Source organism: Oryctolagus cuniculus, chromosome 1 (assembly GCF_051225735.1).
Source record: "Oryctolagus cuniculus isolate XC-2025 breed Fujian yellow rabbit chromosome 1, ASM5122573v1, whole genome shotgun sequence".
Taxonomy (NCBI): Eukaryota; Metazoa; Chordata; class Mammalia; order Lagomorpha; family Leporidae; genus Oryctolagus; species Oryctolagus cuniculus.
Window position 1 is genome coordinate 67,875,549 of NC_142867.1, and position 20,222 is coordinate 67,895,770.

The window sequence follows — 20,222 nt, forward strand, 5'->3', positions numbered from 1 at the left end:
TAAGAGGGAAGTTTATAGAAATTTGTGCCTACATCAAGAAATTGGAAGGGCATCAAATAAATGAGCTATGAGTACATCTCAAGGACCTAGAGAAACAACAGACAAAACCCCAAATTAATAGGAGGAAGCAAATAATTAAAATTGGAGAAGAAATAAAAAAAAGAAACAAAAAAATACAAAAGGTCAATGAAATGAAGAACTGGTTTTTTGAAAAATAAAACTGATACACCATTGGCCCAACTAACCAAAAAAAAGTGGTGGAGCCTTGAGCTTTTTCAAGATGGTGGCATAGGAAGGGAGCTCACTGCTCTAGTCTAGGGAAAGATAGTTTAAAAAAAAAAAAAACTGGAGAGAGTGCAACTCTTCAGTGAAGAGTTAGGGAGAAAATGGTAGAGGAAACTCCACACAAATTAGAGGAACGCTGTGGACCTAAGTGGAGGGTGTGGATGTGCACAACTCACAACCCCAGCAGCCGAGGGCATCAGCACCAGCTTTGGAGAGTGAGGTGAGACCAGACTGCAACAGCCCAAACCATTGATGGTAAAGCTGTGGGAAGATCCTGGCATGAGTCTGGCTTGGAGTACTGTGGGGGACAGAGAACCAACCAACCTAGAGAAAAAAAGGGGGGACTATAAAAATACTGGGTGTGTCGGAGGGTGCAGGGTGTGGCTAAGAGTCTTAGGGCAGTCACTGTGGGTGGTTCCAAGTGCTCAGGGCTCCCTGATTCTCTGGTAAGGGTCATTACTGTGGGTTTGATCCATGCTAGCACTGAGGACTGCATGGATCTTTTGTGTGGTTCTTGTGGCAGCGTGGACATAAATTATATGAACTGGGGCTAGCATACAGGCACTGGTCTCCTTTGAGGAGGGGGGATGAGCGTGAAAATATACCAACAGAACAGAACAAACCTCCACTCTGATAAAAAAAAAAAAAAGGAAGCATTTTAGCACACCAACTTGAGTGTTACCTTGGATACTCCCTTCACCCTGGAGCATTGAATAGAGTTCCCTGGCCACACCCAACATAAGCCTCTTTGCATTCACTGAAAGAGCCAGTACTCCACTAAGCCACAGAAGCATAGTCCAAAGATAAAAGCCTTCACAGGGGGAAAAAATCAACAAGTAATTCCACAAATGCCTAATAATGAAAGCAGTAATTCAAGAAACAAGAATAAGGAAGACAACATAATGCCCCCAAAAAGAAAACAACACTTCAGTACTAGAATGTGTAGATAGATTGAAGAAATGTCAGAAATGGAATTCAAAAAAAATTGATCATAGGATTACTTAGAAGTAATCAGAAGCAAACCCACGAACTAAGGAAATCCATACATGACATGAAAGAAAATTTCTTCCATGAAATTGAGATCTTAAAGAGAAATCAGAATGAAATATTAGAAATGAACAATTCAATAGAATAAAAAATGCAATGGAAAGCCTAAACAAACTCAGTGAAGCAGAAGAAAGAATATCTGGATTAGAAGAAAATCTCTGAAATTTTACAGTCATAACAAAAAAAAAAGAAGAAAAAAATTAGAAAACTAAAAAACAGTGTTGGACATCTCTAGGATACTATCAAACAAGCCAACATATGGGTCTTAGGAGTTGCTGAAGAAATGGAAAGAGAGAATGGATTAGAAGGCATTTTTTAGTGAAATAATCACGGGGTACTTCCTTAATTTGGAGAAAGAAAGGGACATTCAAGTACAGGGAGCACATAGAACTGCTAATAGACATGAGCAGAAAAGATCTTCTCTGCAACACATTGTAGTCAAACTCCCCACAGTAAAACATAAAGATTCTAAAATGTGCACAAGAGAAACACCAGTTTACTTTCAGAGGATCTCAAATTAGACTTACATCTGACTTTTAATCAGAAACTCCACAGGCTAGGAGAAAATGGAAGTATATATTCCAAGTCTTAAGAGAAAACCTGACAACCCAGAATACTGTACCTTGTAAAGCTCTCATTTAGGAATGAAGGTGAAATAAAGACCTTCTACAACAGAAATTGAAAGAATTTGTCATCATTTGCTCAGCCTTACTAAAGATGCTTAACGATGTGCTACACACAGAAACACAGAAACATGGTCATAACTATGAAAGAAGGTGAAAGCAGAAAATCTCCCAGTAAAAGTACAAAGGAAAACCAACATAAACCATAGGAATCTTTATGGAAAAATGGCAGGGCCAAGTTGTTACTTATCATTAGTCACCTTGAATGTAAATGGCCTAAGTTCTCCAATTAAAAGGTAAAAAGTGCTGAACAGATTAAAAAACAAAACCCATGTATTTGCTGCCTATAATAAACACACAGCAACAAAGATACATGCAAACTGAAAGTGAAAGGATGGAAAAAGCTATTCCATGCTAACAGAAAACAAAAAAGAACTGGTGTAGCCATCCTAGTATCAGACAAAATAGACTTTAACATAAAAACTGTTAAAAGAGACAAAGAAGAGCATCAATTCAACAGGAAGATGTGACTATTATAAACACATATGCACCTAATTACAGATCACCTGTATATTTAAAAGAAATGTTAATGGATCTAAAGGGAGACATAGACTCCAGTACAGTAGTAAATGGGTGACTTCATACTTCACTTTGAGCAATGGACAGATCAACCAGACAGAAAATCAGCAAGGAGACAACAGAGTTATTTGACACTCTAGACCAAATGAACCTAACAGATATACAGACAGGCATTTTTCTATAGAGGAAATCCAAATGGCCAACAAACACATGAAAAAATGGTCAAGATCACTAGCAATCAGGGAAATGCAAATCAAAACCACAATGAGGTTTCACCTCACCCCAGTGAGAATGGCTCACATGCAGAAATCTATCAACAACAGATGCTGGCAAGGATGTGGGGAAAAAGGGACACTAACCCACTGTTGGTGGGAATGCAAACTGGTCAAGCCACTATGGAAGTCAGTCTGGAGATTCCTCAGAAACCTGAATATAACTCTACCATACAACCCAGCCATCCCACTCCTTGGAATTTACCCAAAGGAAATTAAATTGGCAAACAAACAAGCTGTCTGCACATTAATGTTTATTGCAGCTCAATTCAAAATAGCTAAGACCTGGAATCAACCTAAATGCCCATCAACAGTAGACTGGATAAAGAAGTTATGGGACATGTACTCTATAGAATACTATACAGCAGTAAAAAACAATGAAACCCGGTCATTTACAACAAAATGGAAGAATCTGGAACACATCATGCCGAGTGAAATAAGCCAGTCCCAAAGGGACAAATATCATATGTTCTCCCTGATTGGTGACAACTGACCAAGCACTAAAGGGGAAACCTGTTGAAGTGAAATGGACACTATGAGAAACAGTGACTTGATCAACCCTGGTCCTGACTGTTGATGAACAACTTAATGCTTTATCCCTTTTAGCATTTTTTTTGTCCTACTTAATACTATTGGTTGAGCTATGTAATTAACACACAATTATTCTTAGGTGTTTAAATTTAACTGAAAAGTGATCCCTGTTAAATATAAGAGTAGGAATAAGAGAGGAAGGAGATATATAATTTGGGACATGCTCTATCTAACTTGCCCCAAACAGTAGAGTTAGAAACATGCCAGGGGATTCCAATACAATCCCATCAAGGTGGCATGTACCAATGCCATGGCACTAGTCCAAGTGATCAATTTCAGTTCACAATTGATCACACTGATAGGTCTAAGAGTCAAAGAGATCACATAAACAAGACCAGTGTCTGCTAATACTAACTGATAGAATAAAAAAGGGAGAGAACCATCCAACATGGGAAGCGGGATACACAGCAGACTCATAGAATGGCAGATGCCCTAAACAGCACTCTGGCCTCAGAATCAGCCCTCAAGGCATTTGGATATGGCTGAAGAGCCCATGAGAGTATTTTAGGCATGGAAAGCCAAGACACTCTGGAAAGAAAAAAAAAGTGACCTAAATGAAAGATCTCTGCAAGTGAGATCCAGTGGAAAGAATGAGCCATCAAAGAAGGAGGTTCCTTTCTCTGAAGGGAGGAGAGAACTTCCGCTTTGATTATGCCCTTGTCTAAATAAGATGGAGTCAGCAAACTCAAAAGGCTTCCCTAGCCTTGGCAACTCATGACAAGAGCCTAGGGTGATTACTGACGCCATAAACAAGAGTGTCAAATTGTTAAGTCAACAACAGGAGTCACTGTTTACTTATTCTTCATGTAGAATCTCTGTCCTTAATGTGTTGTCCAATGTGAATTAACGCTATAACTAGTACTCAAACAGTATTTTACACTTTGTGTTTCTGAGTGGGTGCAAACTGTTGAATACTTTACTTAATATATATTAAATTGATATTCTGAATATAAAGAGAATTGAAAATGAATCTTGATGCGAATGGAATGGGAGAGGGAGTGGGAGATGACAGGGGTGCTGGTGGTGGGGAGGTTGTGTCAGGGAAACCATTGTAATCCATAAACTGTACTTTGGAAATTTATATTTATTAAATAAAAGTTAAAAAAAAGAAATAAACAAATAATAATGCTGGTGAGGATGTGGGGAAAAGTGGAAGACCTTTTTTTCTGTCTCTCAGTCTCTCTGTAACTCTACCTCTCCTATAAATTAATTAAAAATCGTTTTTGAAAAATGAAATTTGCTCAGCTCTACCAATTGCCAATTGCTTTCTTATTAAAACCTCAAAGCCACTCTCATATACTTACTACTTGTGTTTTTAAGAATTCTAGTACTATAGCTGAAAGAGGTTAATTGATTTTGCCAGAAGTACCCACAGGTTGTAAATGGTATCCCACATCAGTTTTCACTAACTTCAAATCCTAAAGCCTTATCCCCAAATTAATCTCCCTTGTCCTTTGTCAATATGGGAGAGATGAACTCTCTGGAGGACCTGTTGTCAACATTATCAGAAGCCTTAAAAATGAGAGGGATGTTCTGGCCCAGACTAGGATATCAGAGCCTTAGCAGGAAAAAGAGAACTTCTACATGGGAGGGTGAAAAGTCAAAGCCTGAGTGGGCATACAGCGTGTCAGTATGGGATGGAGATCGTCCTGCACAGAGCACTGGCACGTGAGTCAGTCAGGCAAAGAAAGTGTCCACATAGGCGGTACCTGAGTGTAGGTGTCAGAGTCTGTAATTAGGGGTAGGGAGGGAGCTTGTACAGTAGGGTAACCCAGACAGGGTGTCTGCGCAGAGGTGACAGCTCAGTGCAGTATCAGGAGACTTTTCACATAAGCTGGGAAGGTCTTTTGGAATAGTTGGACTCTGAGCGGAATGGGAAGGGTGCCACATAGTCGGGCCAGCTTTATTTTGTTTCAGTACCCTAGAAGGCATTGAATGAGAACATGGACTATCTAAGTGAGGGTTCAGCAGCAACTCAGCATAGATATTGGAACCTGAATGAAAAAACATTAATTGGGAGACTAAGAGAGGTAGCAGTAATGGAATCATGGTCATATTCAGGACAATTAATCGAATAAATGAATATACTAAAGATGATGAGAAGCCTCATTTCTCACTGTTAGAGAATAGAGTCAAATAATGGCAAACTTGAAAATTAGAATGAACTCTTGGTGATAAATTGGATACGTCAGTGTAAAAGTACATCCATATATATATTTGTGCATATATATGTATGTACATATACACACATATATGTGTATATATATATATGGAAGAAGAAGGAGAAATATAGGGAGAAACATAGTTGTGAATCTGTGAAACATTGTACACATGTACATAAATTTATGCACACAATCAATCTCCTTTAAAAGAAAGCAGAGCTGATTTCAAGGAATTGGGCAAAAAAGGATGGTGGGGCTGATAATGTGGCGCAGTGGGTTAAACCACCATCTGTAATGCCAGCATCCCATATGGGCACTGGTTCAAGCCCTGGCTGCTCTGCTTCCAGCAAAGCTCCCTGCTAATGAACCTGGGAAAGCAGTAGAGGATGGCCTAAGTGCCTGGGTCCCTGCACCCACGTGGGAGAACCAGAAGAAGCTCCTGGCTACTGGCTTCTACCTGGCCCAGCCCCAGCCATTTTGAGAATTTGGGGAGTGAACAACCTATGGACAATCTCTGTCTCTCTCTCTCTCTCTCCCTCTCCAGCTCTGACATTCAAATACATAAATAAATCTTAAAAAAAAAAAAAAAAACAGAAAAAAAAAAGACAGTATGAGCCTGGGGCATCTTTCTATGCTAGAAAGAATGGAAATTTTTAAGAATGATGGTGATATGTCATAAGAACCTTGGCATCCAGTTTGAAGGGATTCCCACTGACCAAATTTGAAACAATTTGAGCATCAAAATAAATAGAAATGAATTATAATAGCCTTATAATCTATTGAATAAAATGAGAAATCATCTGACAATATAAGATAATAAATGGTATATTAAATGAAATAATATATGACTTTAAATAAATGAACAAAGTAAAATTTTTTTAAAAACGTTTATTTATTTGAGAGGTAGTTTACAGAGAGAGGGAGAAACAGAGAGAAAGGTCTTCCATCCCCTGGCTCACTCCAAATGGCTGGAGCTAGGCTGATCCGAAGTCTGGAGCTAGGAGCATCTTCCAGGTCTCCCACCTGGGTGCAGGAGCCCAAGCACTTGGGCCATCTTCCACTGCATTCCCAGACCATAGCAGAGAACTGGATCAGAAGAGGAGCAGCCGGTACATGAATCCTGTACCAGTATGGGATGCCGGCACTGCAGGTGGAGGCTTAACCTACTGTGCCACAGCACCGGCCCCCAAAGTCACAGTTTGATGTCAAACAGTATATTTACACTGTTTCAGAGTATTTCTCCACAAAATAATTATAAGGGATAAAAAGAATAACTTTATAGCAGAGAAGCCTAGCTGACAGTACTAACCAAGCAACTGAATGAATACCATCAATAATGAGACAAATCAAAATTGTATGACATCTGATAGGATGCAGTGACAAGAACATAGCATCACTTCTCTAATATTATTAGAAAAGATGCATAATCAGAATTTTATAAGATATCAGATAAAACCAAGTTGAGAAACATTATTCCAAACAGCTAAGCTGTAATTTTCAGAAGTATTGTGATCATGAAATTCAAAGATTGAGGACTTCTTCCAGATCAGAGGAGACCAAAAGGCATGACAACTAAATATAACATGTAATTCTGGACTTGTTTGTGCATGCATATGTGTGTGTGTTTGTGTGTGTGTAATTTGAATGGGGTCTTGGGGCTACATGTAATAATAAATCAATATTAATTTCCTGGTTTAAAAACGTAATTCACATACCTTTAAAACTCACTCTTTTAAAGAACACAAGGCAATGGTTTAAGTATATTCACAAAATTGTGGAACCATCACCACTAGTTTAAGAATATTTTTATTACTTCATGTGAACTAGCAAGCAGTTACTCCCTAATATTAATGTCCCTAATAAATGTCCTACTCTGGACATTTCATTTTAATGAAATCATATGTTTTTATGAAATATGTGACCATTTATATCTGCTTCTTTGATTTAGCATGTTTTCGTGGTTCATCCATGTTGTGGCATGAAGCACTTCACTTTTTAGCTGAATAATATGTTATATGGAGATATCCTAATGACTAATGAAATTGAACATTTTTTCATGTCTTTATTGACCTTTTGTATATTTTCTTGGAAGAAATGTCTGTTTAGATCCTTTGCCCATTTTTAAAATTCTTTATAAATTCTGATTTCTAGACTCTTATCAGGTATATGGTATGTAAACATGTTATTTTGTGAGTTGTCTTTTCACTTTCTTAATGTGTCTTTTGAAGCAAAAAGTTTTCAATTATAATTTATTTTTTATTTTTTGTTTGTTTTTTGGATGCTTGTGCTTGTAGGTAATAAACCATTGACTTTTTTTTCTTAATTAATTACCCTAGATGGAACCTTCAATGCACTGAAGAATAATAGAATTAGAAGGAGCATTATTTTTCTTTTTTTCAAAGATTTATTTTATGTATTTGGAAGAGTTAAACAGGGAGAGGCAGAGACAGGGAGAGAGAGAGAGAGAGAGATCTTCCGTTCACTGATTCATTCCCCAAGTGGTTACAACCACCAGGACTGAGCCAAGCCAAAGCCAGGAGCCAGGAGCTTCATCTAGGTAGTTGAGCCATCTTCTGCTGCTTTTCCCAGGGCATTAGGAGGGAGCTGGATTGGAAGTTTAGCAACCAGGACACAAATGGGACATCAGTATTGGAGGTGGTGGCTTTACCTGCTATAGCTTGATGCTAGCCCCAGGTGCAGACACTCTTACCTTATTCCTAATCTTAGATAACAAAGACATGAAGATTGACATCTTAATACTAAGCCTTCTGGGGCAGACATTTGGCACAGCAGTTAAGATGCCTCTTGGGACACCCACATTCCTTATTGAAATGCCTTGGTTCAAGTCCCTATTCTGCTTCTGATTCCAGCTCCCTGCTAATGCACATGCTGGGAGGCAACAGGTAATGGTCCAAGTACTTGCGTCCCTGCCATCCACATGGTGGGTGGATTGAGTTCCCGGTTCCTGGCTTCAAGCTGGCCTACCCCTGGCTGCTTTAGGCATTTGGAGAGTCAACCAGCAGATGATCTCTCTCTCTCTCTCTCTCAATTTCTTCCCTCTCCCCATCTTTGAAATAAGTAAACAAAAAATTTAAAAGTATGGTGTCTTCCATTCTATGAACATGGATTGTCTTCCCATTTATGTATGTCTTTAATTCCTTTCAATGATAATTTTGTGTGACTTCCTTTGTTAAATTATTTCCTAAGTATTTTATTTCTCTGATACTGTTGTAAGTGAAATTGCTTTCTTTTTCTTTTTTTTTAAAGATTTTTATTTATTTATTTTGAAGTCAGAGTTACACAGAGAGAGGAGAGGCAGAGAGAGAGAAAGAGGTCTTCCATCCGCTGGTTCACTCCCCAGTGATCCTGCAATGGCAGGATCTGTGCTGATCTGAAGCCAGGAGCCAGGAGCTTCTTCCGGGTCTCCCACACGGGTGCACGGGCCCAAGGACTTGGGCCATCTTCTATTGCTTTCCAGGCCATAGCAGAGAGCTGGATCGGAAGTGGAGCAGCCAGGTCTCCAACCGGCGCCCACATGGGATGCCAGTGCTTCAGGCCACGGCATTAACCCACTGTGCCACAGCATGGACCCCTGAAATTGCTTTCTTAATTTCGTTTTTTGATTTCCCATGTCTAATGTATAGAAATACCAATGATATTTACATTTTGATCTTACATTCTGATATTCAGCCCTGCTGAACTTATTACTTCTAATAATGTGTGTGTGTGTGTGTGTGTGTGTGTGTGTGTGTGTTCCTTAGGGTTTTCTTTGTAGAAGATCATGCCATGTTCAAATAGAGATAGTTTTACTTCACAATTAAATATTTGTTTAGCATTTGCAAATAGAGATAGTTTTACTTTGCCCTTAGCAATTAGATGCCTTTTATTTCTTTGCTTACCTAATTGTCCTGGCTAGAACCTCCAGTACACTGTTGAATGGAAGTGGAGAAAGCGAACATCCTTGTCTTGTTCCTGATCCTAATTATAATGTTAGCTGTGGGTTTGTTTGCAGATGCCTTTGATTAACTCACAAAGTTCCCCATCTATTCTTAGTTGTTGAATATTTTAATCACATAAAGGTGTTGGGATTTTCAATTTTTTTCTGCATCTTTTGGGATGATCATGTGGCTTTTTACCTTATTGTGTTAATATAGTTTATTATATTGGTTGATTTTCATATGTGGAATCAACCTTGCATTTCTGGGATGAGTCCCATTTGGTCAAGGCATTCTTTATGTTTTTTGGCTTTTTCCAAGTATTGTATCTATATGTATACATATACATATTTCCAAACCTATGTTTTATATTAGAAAAAATAAATGCCAATGAGAAAGAAATGTATTCATCTATTACTTGTAAATAAAAATATATTTATCCTAGAAAATATAATGAAAACAAAAATGTTCATCATAGCTTTATTTATAATACAAAGACAAGCATAGCTTAAATGTTAAATAATTATATAAGGTAATTTAGAATTTATAATATAAATAATATAAATAATATATGTTTTGGTTATAGATACTGCCCTTCATTGTCCTTTGCTCCTATTTCAGTGAATGGAACCACCTTACACTCAAAGTCCAAGCCCCAAACTTGGGATTCATCTTAAATGCCTTCTGCTTTCTTCTTTCTACACTCTCAATTCAACTTCCGTAGTAACTCATGAACCTATCTGTCTCTAGCTATCTTCATTGCTGCTATCTTAATTTGTCATCTCTACCATCATCTCCAACCCAGATTCTATTGGTATGTCTGCCAACCCCATAAATTCATCACACAGGCACAGAAGGTCTTTTCCTACATAAGAAGATAATTGTTTTCATTCTCTGAGCAATGTTTGCTAGGCTTTTGACAAGTGTTGGGGATGGAATATATAAAATAAAGTCCATACTCTGCAGATGTCATGTTACTTTTTAAACCTCCTTGGTATTTATTACAAACCACAAGCTTTGTGATCTAGCCACTGCCCTACCTTTTCAGACCCATCTTCATAATTTTTATGGGTTAACCCCCCACCCCAGAACTCTGCTGTTTTACCAATCATAATTGTGCTAATTATGGTTTATATTTTTATTTTTTAAAAGATTTATTTATTTGAAAGGCAGAGTTACAGAGAGAGAAGGAGAGACAGAGAGATCTTCCACCCACTGGTTCACTCCCCAAACAGCCACAACTTCCTGGACTGGGCCAAGCTGAAACCAGGAGCCAGGAGCTTCTTCTGGGTCTCCTGTGCTGATGCAAGGGAGCCCAAGGACTTGAGCCATCCTCTGCTACTTTCCCAGGTGCATTAGAAGGGAGCTGGATAGGAAGTGGAGCAGCTGGAACTCAACCAGTGCTCATATAGGATGCTGACGTTGCAAGCGGCAGCTTAACTTGCTATGCCACAACTCTGCCCCCCCCCCCCCCCCCCTTTAAGGATTTATTTTATTTGGAAGGCAGAGTGACAAAGAAAGGAGAGACAGATCTTTCACCTGCTGGCTTACTCCCCAAATGGCCACAGCAACAAGGGCTGGCCAGGCTGAAACCAGGAGCCTGGAATTCTATCCATTTCTCCCACGTGGGTGGCAGGGGTTCAACCACTTTGGCCATTCTCCACTGCTTTCCAGGTGTGTTAGCAGAGACCTGGCTTGGAAGTGAAAAGGCTGAGACTCGAACCAGTACTCATATGGGGTGCTGGTATTGTAGGCAGTAGCTTAACCAATTGCACCACAGTGCTGGACCCTAGTTATGGTTTTAAAATGAGACCTTTTGTTTGTAGTTTTCAGATTTTAAAGTTAATGCTCTGTAATATATATATATATTCAGTTCAGTCTAGTTGCTTTTCAAAAACAAGCAAGTGAACAATATCTGGACATTTGGCTGTCTTACAAATACCTCAAACTCAAAATGTTGAAAACTGTTCTTAGAATTTTCTCTGTTTTCATAATCTCAGTGAACACAGCTTTTCATTGTGCTCCATTTGTTTTTAATCACGTTTGTCATTCCTTTTATTTCATTGTTTTTTTTTTTAAAGATTTTATTTATTTATTTATTTCAGAGGTAGAGTTACAGAGAGAGAGAGAGAGGGAGAGAGAGAGAGAGAGAGAGACAGATAGACAAAGGTCTTCCATCCACTGGTTCACTCCCCAAATGGCCACAATGGCTGGAGCTGAGCCAATCTGAAGCCAGGAGCTAGGCGCTTCTTCTGAGTCTCCCACATGGGTGCGAGGCCCAAGCACTTGGGCCATCTTCTACTACTTTCCCAGGCCATAGCAGAGAGCTGGATCGGAAGTGGAGCAGCTGGGACTCGAACCAGCACCCATATGGGATGCCAGCACTGCAGGCAGAAATTAACTTACTTTGTCACAGTGCTGGCCCCTATTTCATTGTTTATTACTGTATCCTCAGCTTCTAACATTGTTTGGCACATAACAGATGTGTTACTAAAGAATTAATTAAGTGTATATCTGGTAACAAAGTTTAGAAATAACTTCACAGTTTATAAATAACCTGTCTGGATTGACTAGCTTAGTTTCCAGCATGCAGTTTAATACATAAAGGCAATAATTACTATTACTGCTCCCAAATGAGGGTGGTCTCTACCCAGTAAACAAATGAACCAATCTGTGACCCTGGTTTCTTTGGAAAAAAGAAGGCTTTCTCTGTATGTCTGACCACATGGAGACAGTGGTAACATCCAAATCTTTCTCCTCAGTTGGAGATCTGGGGGAAGTTTTACAAATTGCCTAGGGAAATCTGATATGCAGAAACACTGGCAAGGCAAGTTCGGATTGGAGGGGCTGGGATCAGGCCATTTGTGATAAAGTGGACCCCTTATGTATAAGTTCTGGTCATGCTCCTGTCTCCTTGGTTCCACAGATTATATTTTTCCTTCTACACATGCCCACGTGCCTTTGCAGTTATAGCTCTCGTAACAAAATAGGAATGTTTAAAGATTTGAGCAGATATTTATGGCCTGAACCTATTGTTAAAGCATAGGAGGGAAAAGCATTTAGCCTAGAGGTTAAGATGCTCACACCCCACATCCAAGTCCCTGAGATCAATGCCTGGCAACAGCTTCCTGCAAATGCAGACCCTGAGAGGCAGCAGTGATGGATCAAATGCCTGGGTTCTTGCCACCCATGTAGGAGACCTGGATTGAGTTCCTGTACATATTATCCATTTAAAGTATGTCAAAGAAAAAATTTAGCTTAATAATCTTAGTTGGCTTGATTTTCAATTGAATAGAATTGGGCAACACTTAAGTCCATAAAATAGTATAAGTGTTCTGACGGGGCTTCACATTGTGACAGTGGGTTAAGTAAGCCACGGCTTGGGACACCCACATCCCATATCTGAATGACTGGGTTAGAGTTCCACCTTCCTCATGGCCCAACCACTTGAGTCCCTGCAAGCCCTATGGGAGACCTGGATGGCGTTCCTGGCTGCTGGTCTTTGCCTGGCCCTGTTCCTATTGCTGCAGGCATTTGGGGTGTTAACCAATGGATGGAAGATCTCTCTCTCTCTTTGTCTCTCCCTCCCTCCTTTTTCCTCTGTTCCCCTCCCCCTCAAATAAATTAAAGATGACATTTTTAAAAAAGTGTTATGAGCAGAGCAGAAGAGGTTGATTTTATAGACAGGGAAAGGCTGAAGAAAGCATAAGGGAAGAACAATAAAAAAATAATTGACTGACTTGATGTTATTTCAGCCCCCCCCCCTTTTGAGTAAGAATTAGGGCAGAAGGACCTTCATTTTCATGCAACTTGAAACTGGCCTGTTTGGAAAATTTGGCTTTTATCTCTTAAATCCTGATTTAAGGAATGACTTTTATTTTTAGCCTAATCTGTGGGGGCTCACTGCAGGCCTTTGGTCTAAATAGATGGCCTCCTGTAGTTTTTATTTAGCAGGAGCTATAGGAAGGGACATGCAAAAGGATACTGATAGGACCTATGGATGGTAAACTTCTTTTATTCCTGGAAGTATGATATCCTAATTTGTATTATAATAATATGAGCAGCACAATTACAAGGCTGCCTTCTAGGAGCAGGGAGTCAGATATCCTATATAGGTGTGTACCTTAGGACAGATGAGTAGATAATCTTTTTTGTTCAAAAACATTCTCAGAGGCTGGTGCCGCAACTCAATAGGCAAATCCTCCACCTGCAGTGCCAGCACCCGGGTTCTAGACCTGGTTGGGGTGCTGGATTCTGTCTTGGTTGCTCCTCTTCCAGTCCAGCTCTCTGCTGTGATCTGAGAAGGCAGTGGAGGATGGCCCAAGTGCTTGGGCCCTGTACCCACAAGGGAGACCGGGAGGAAGTGCCTGGCTCCTGGCTTCGGATCGGCACAGCACGCTGGCTGTAGTTGCCGTTTGAGGGGTGAACCAATGGAAGGAAGACCTTTTTCCCTGTCTCTCTCTCTCACTGTCTAACTCTGCCTGTCAAAAAAAAAAAATCTCAGAGTAATTAGATGATAATAAATATGTTAAAGAATTAGTAAAATAGAGATCAGGAAGAAGCACCTGGCTCCTGGCTTCGGATCAGCACAGCACAGGCTGTAGTGGCCATTTGGGGAGTGAACCAATGGAAGGAAGACTTTTCTCTGTCTCTCTCTCTCTCACCATCTGTAACTCTACCTGCCAAATAAATTTTTAAAAAATTAGTAAAATATATGATGTGGCAGTCTTAGTCGTTCTGATGTTTTATTGTAATTTGTATAATTATTTGCAGTTCAGTGATATTCAACCCTACTATCTTTCTGTTTCTTGTAGCTGTTGGATGAGCTTCCAATGATCTACAGCTGTTGCATATTTGTGTACTGTATGTAAGTACTTATATTTAAAATTCAATTTATTTTAAAACTTATATTTGTTACACAGTGAATTAATATAGCCAGCCCAGTTATATTACTAGATGAGTATAATCATATAGATTATAAATTTTATATTATTAAAATAGAGTATAAATTCTGGGACATTATGATAATGCTGTTGATTAACTTTTGTGATCTCAAAAGCCTGTAAACAATTTAGTTAGAGTCTTGATTTGACTTACATTGCATAATTTGCATTTGTTATCCCCTTTGTTGGGCGGCCCTATTATGTGGAGTGGGACTTCAATTTGGGTCCTTTGTGCATTCAGTGTCACAAAGCTAGTGATGAAACCAAAGCTGAGCATCAACAGCACGAGCTTTATTCAGTGGCAAAGAAATGGAGAAGTGGGAGCCTCGTACACCAGCCACTTCTCCACTGCTGGGGGCTAAGGATTCATAGGTGCAGGGCAACAGGAATGAGGGGGAGGGATGTACCAATAAGTGGGAAGAATATTCATAGATCTTCTGGGAAAGGGGCGACATAATTATTAGAATAGAGGAGCCACCTTCTTTTTTTCCTTTTAAAATCTCTTCTGGTGGTTATCGTGGTAATTGTCAACCATTTGTGGTGCTGTTGTGTCATCGGGCTTGGAAATTAGATTATAATGAGATTTGCCTCTACTGGTCCTAACAGTTTAGCCTGAGGAAGAACTGTTGACTGCAAGGCATCCTGGTCTCAAAGGGAAATAATGTTATGGTGGGGTAGAAACTTAACTAGGAGGTATAGGAAGGCTCCCTGGTACCCAGGTCCTTGACTTCACTTCAAGAAGGAATTCAGGCATGAGTCTGAGAAGAGCGAGCAGCAAGCGTTTTGTTGAGAAAGCAAAGATACACACTCCAGAAAGTGGAGCCTACACAGAGGTGTGGAGCCCTCACAGAGGGATGTAGCCTCATCTCTGAACTGTGTTTAACATTATGTGAGTCATTTAATAAAAGGAGAGCTGCATTCTAATGAAGATGAGGAATATTCATGGTTTTCCTGGGAAATAGATGGGCAGTTTCCCAAAGTCTAAGCTTCCTCCTCTTTTCATTCTTTATATGATTCAATGTTTCCTGTCCTGGCAGCTGGTATCTGTGTCATTTAGCCTGGTAGTGTATAACAGTTGGCATATAATGAGCTATAGAACAATGCAGTTCAGATTTGGCCCCTTCTCAACTGGTCTGAGCCTGGTCTGATCAGGAGGTCTGCTTATCTTTACTGCAAGGGGCACCAAACCAGTATCCTGTAGGTCTTGAGATAATAGGAACCATTAGCTCCAGGTGGCTCAGCTTTCTCCACCTCCCTGTGTCACAGGTATTATCCTAAGTAATATTTCCTTGAGTAAAGACTGTGTACAAATTTAAAAAAAATTTTTCTATAGTAGGCCACAATTTTTTAGATAAAGTTTTTTTTATGTTAATAGAAACTCTTCAGAAAAAAGGAGTGCATTTCTAGTTGTATAGTGATTGAATCATTTTACTCTTCTCTTGGCTTTGAGCTTATTTATTAAATTGATGCTATTTTGTATAAACTTCTTATTCTAAAAAAAAGTAAATGCTTTCATAAATATGCTTATTTTGATTGACTGGTCAAAAACATAGAAGAGAACAATGTAACAGCTTACAAACCATTCCAGTCCAAAGTTTCCTTCATGGATCATTTCCCATTTAGTTCAATAACAAGCTAATTTTCTCTTCCCGAGTGTTAGGGAAATAAAATCAATCTTGAAAAATAAGTGATTGGGGCTGGCATTGTGATATAGAGAATTAAGCCACTGCCTGCATCCCGTATAAGCACCAGTTCAATTCCTGGCTGCTCCACTTCCAATCCAGCTCCCTGCCAATACATCTGGGAAAGCAGCAGAAGATGGCCCAAGTGCTTGGACCCCTGCACTCACAAGGGAAACCCAGATGGGGCTCCTGGCTCCTGGATCCTGGCTTTGGCCTGGCCCAGCCATGGCCATTGCAGCCATCTGGGGATGGAAGATCTCTCTCTTGGCCTCTCCCTCTCTCTCTGTCTTTTCCTCTCTCTCTCTGTAACTCTACCTGTCAAATAAATAAGTAAATCTTTTTTAAAAAAGAAAGGAAGTGATTAAGAATATTAATAAGTGGAAATATTTATTGACTTTGTATTGTGCTGCAGCATCTCTAATTCTCAACAGTGGTCTAAGATAAATGGGTATTATTCCCATTTTATAGACAAAGTGAAGCACAGAGTTAGTAACTTGTTGTAAGGATGTTACAAGCTAACATTAGGGTTATTCTTATTGAATTGATACTTATTCTTATTGAATTGTAAAAGTTTGTTGTATTTTTGGATTTAGGACATGTCAGATGTTTCTATTTTAAATGTTTTCCTCCATATGGGAATTACCTTTTCATTTTCTTAAAGGTATCCTTTGAAGAACAACAGTTTTAAATTTTTATGAAATCTACTTTATAAAAAAATTACACTAGTGCTTTTTGTGTCCTAGGAGATCTTTATCTTACTCAGGGCAAAAAATATTTTCTGTTTTTTATTTTCTATAAGTTTCTTTAACTTTAGGTTCTACATTTAGGTTCATGAACCATTTTGAGTAATTTGGTATATGAATATAAGATGAGGCCAAGGGCTAGATTTTTCCCTACAGTTATCTGATTGTTCTAAAACCATGGTTTGAAGAAACTACTGTTTCCACATTAAATTATCTTGGCATTTATTTTCTGTTTTCTGTTCTATTGATTGCTGTGTATATCCTCATGTCAGTAGAATACTGTCTTGCTATTGTAGCTTTTTTGTAAATTTTGAGATCAGTAAATCATTTAATTTTGTTATTTTGCAAAAAGCTCAGAAATTCTAAGTAATTGGCATTTCTGCATGAATTTTAGTCAGCTAAAATGACTCTAAATGTGCAGGAATATTGATTGTGATTACATTAACTCTATTGATCAATTTGGAGAGTTATCTTAACAATATTAAGCCTTTCAAACCGTATTTGTGGCATAATTTCTCATTTATGTCTTTAATTTATTCCAGTGGTGTTCTGTGGTTTTCAGTGCATTGGTCTTAAAATCTACTTTGTTAAATTTAACTGTGGTTTTTTTTGTGATTTGGAATACTAGTTAAAAGTACTGCTTTTTTAAAACTTTAAATGCTATTTAAAACTTTAAATGTCATTTAAAAGTGTTGCTTTTTAAAATTTTTTTTAAAGATTTATTTATTTATTTGAAAGAATTACACAGAGAGAGAGAGAGAAAGAGAGAAAGAGAGAAAGAAAGAGAGAGAGAGAGAGAGAGAGAGAGAGAGAGGTCTTCCATCCAATGGTTCACACTCCAAATGGCCACAATGGCTGGAGCTGCACTGATCCGAAACCAGGAGCCAGGAGCTTCCTCCAGCTCTCCCACATGGGTGCAGGGGCCCAAGGACTTGGTCCATCTTCTACTGCTTTCCCAAGCACATTAGCAGGGAGCTGGTTCAGAAATGGAGCAGCTGAGTCTTGAACTGGCACCCATATGGGATGCTAGCATGGCAGACAGAGGCTTAACCTAATATACCACAACTCTGGCCCCAATAAAATCACTTTTAGAATAGTGTTCTTTAGTTAGGGATCACTAGTTGCAAGATTAAAGAAACCCGCTCAAGCTAGCTGGAGTTAAGAAAGACTTTTTTTTTTAAGGATAAGAGAAAATTATATGGATCCTAGTAGCAGGAAATACCACCTTACCTCACCAGAACTGAAAGAGCAGCCTCTTCCCTCCCTCTGCTGCATTCCTTCCTCTCTACATGGCTTCCAGTCTTTGAATCTCCTTTCCTTGCAGATTTCTTCTCTGCTCATTCATTCACGCACTTTGTCCCTAAACAACAGACTCAGACCTTAAGTTCACCTATTTCTCTATTTTGACTCTCTATACCTAATTCAATCTCTGGCTGCCAAACTCTCATTTCAGGAGACAGCCTCTTTTTCCCATGTAAGTCAGATGTCTACGACTCCTGATATCTACTCTTGGAGGCTATCGACAGTGCAGATTTTCTGAAATAATAATATGTGTGGGAATAATGTGGGCAGGAGCATATTAATATTTATTCCAAGTTCTTATTTCACACATAGATAAGAATTGTATGTGAAGACAATTACATGGGTGCACAAATAAAAACATTATTTATTGAATGATGAGAGAGAAAGCATACATTCATATATGAGTGTGGGCCACCCCACACAGAGAAATACCCATTCTGAATGGGCCAGAGAGTTGCACAAAATGGGGTGGGAAACCCGAGTACCATCTCCAACCATGGTCCAAGGCAAAATAGAGTACTTTCTCCCATTCTCAGACGTTTTTTAAAAAATTTGCTTATTTTACTTAAAAGAGTTACACAGAGAGAGAAGGAGAGGCAGAGAGAGAGAGAGAAAAAAGTGAGAGAGAGAAAAAATGAGAGAGAGAGAGAAAGAGAGAAAGAGAAGTCTTCCATCCACTGGTTCACTCCCCAGATGGCCACAATGGCTGGAGCTGCACCGATCTGAAGCCAGGAGCCAGGAGCTTCTTACAAGTCTCCCAAGGATTTGGGCCATCTTCTACTGCTTTCCCAGGCCATAGCATAGAGCTGGATCAGAAGTGGAGCAGCTGAGTCTCTAACTGGCACCCATATGGGATGCTGGCTTGCAAGCGGCGGCTTTACCCGCTATGCCACAGCACCACCTGCTCCCCCCCACCCCAAGTATCTTTTATGAGGTGGGAGATGATGCCTTACTATGCATGAAGCCATCTGGGAAGTTTATGATCCCTCCATAAACTTCATGTATAGCTTCATATTCACCTATCCTAATGCCTCTCCTTGTCTCCAGATGAGACACAGGGGCATCTTGGGAAAGAGGTGTCTTTGGTTGATGGATAAAGATTACATTGGGAGACTTGCAAGAACTTCCAGCTCATTCAGACCTAAACTAGCTGCTTAGTTATACCACACCAAGAAGTGATGAGTTCAACTAGATCACAGAGGCACATAGGCGAGTGATATAGCAGCATTTTAGTTATGTTCCTAGTAACATATTCCTAAAAAAATTTCTTTCTCTCTTTTTTTTAAAGGTTTGAATGTTTCAAGAGCAAGAACTCTGTAAACTACCATCTGCTTTTTGCCTTAGTTCTATTCAGTTTAATAGTAACCACAGTAAGTCATATTTTGTTTCTCACAGATTAAGTATGTGAATTAGCCATTTGTGGAGTTTGGCACATTTTACTTCCACTGTTTGCTACATCCTGTTCAAACTGAAATGTTCCTGCACAAAACTGGAATATCTCACAGATGTGCTCCTTTGTTTCCTGTTCAAGTTTTCTTTTTCACTGTAAAACTGAAGTAAGTTTTTAAAATTTGATTTTGTAAAAGTAATAGCAATGCAAGAAAATTAACTTTTATCATGGATGGACATATTACTTCCTATTTGTTAAAAACAAGAGATTGGTTCTGCTCTGTTGGGCTTGCTGTGACTATTTTGATAGGTCATCTCTTCTTCTTCTTTTTTTTTTTTTTTTTTTTTTTTTGACAGGCAGAGTGGACAGTGAGAGAGAGAGACAGAGAGAAAGGTCTTCCTTTTGCCGTTGGTTCACCCTCCAATGGCCGCCGCGGCCGGCGCGCTGCGGCCGGCACACCGCGCTGATCCGATGGCAGGAGCCAGGAGCCAGGTGCTTTTCCTGGTCTCCCATGGGGTGCAGGGCCCAAGCACCTGGGCCATCCTCCACTGCACTCCCTGGCCACAGCAGAGAGCTGGCCTGGAAGAGGGGCAACCGGGACAGAATCCGGCGCCCCGACCGGGACTAGAACCCGGTGTGCCGGCGCCGCTAGGCGGAGGATTAGCCTA

General features: G+C 39.6%; 1 protein-coding gene across 3 annotated transcripts in view; it reads left to right on the top strand.

The window, feature by feature from the left end:
- ACER3 (alkaline ceramidase 3) overlaps nucleotides 1–20,222 on the top strand; it is a 162,737-nt gene that overhangs the window by 75,812 nt on the left and 66,703 nt on the right. For all 3 annotated transcript variants that reach the window (XR_016232982.1, XM_008263685.5, XM_089331400.1), the window contains 2 exons: nucleotides 14,309–14,361; nucleotides 19,453–19,534. Coding sequence is in view for 2 of the 3 variants with exons in the window: in XM_008263685.5 (XP_008261907.1) it covers nucleotides 14,309–14,361; nucleotides 19,453–19,534 (135 nt within the window). In the remaining variant the exon portion in view is untranslated. The remainder of the gene's footprint in view (nucleotides 1–14,308; nucleotides 14,362–19,452; nucleotides 19,535–20,222) is intronic.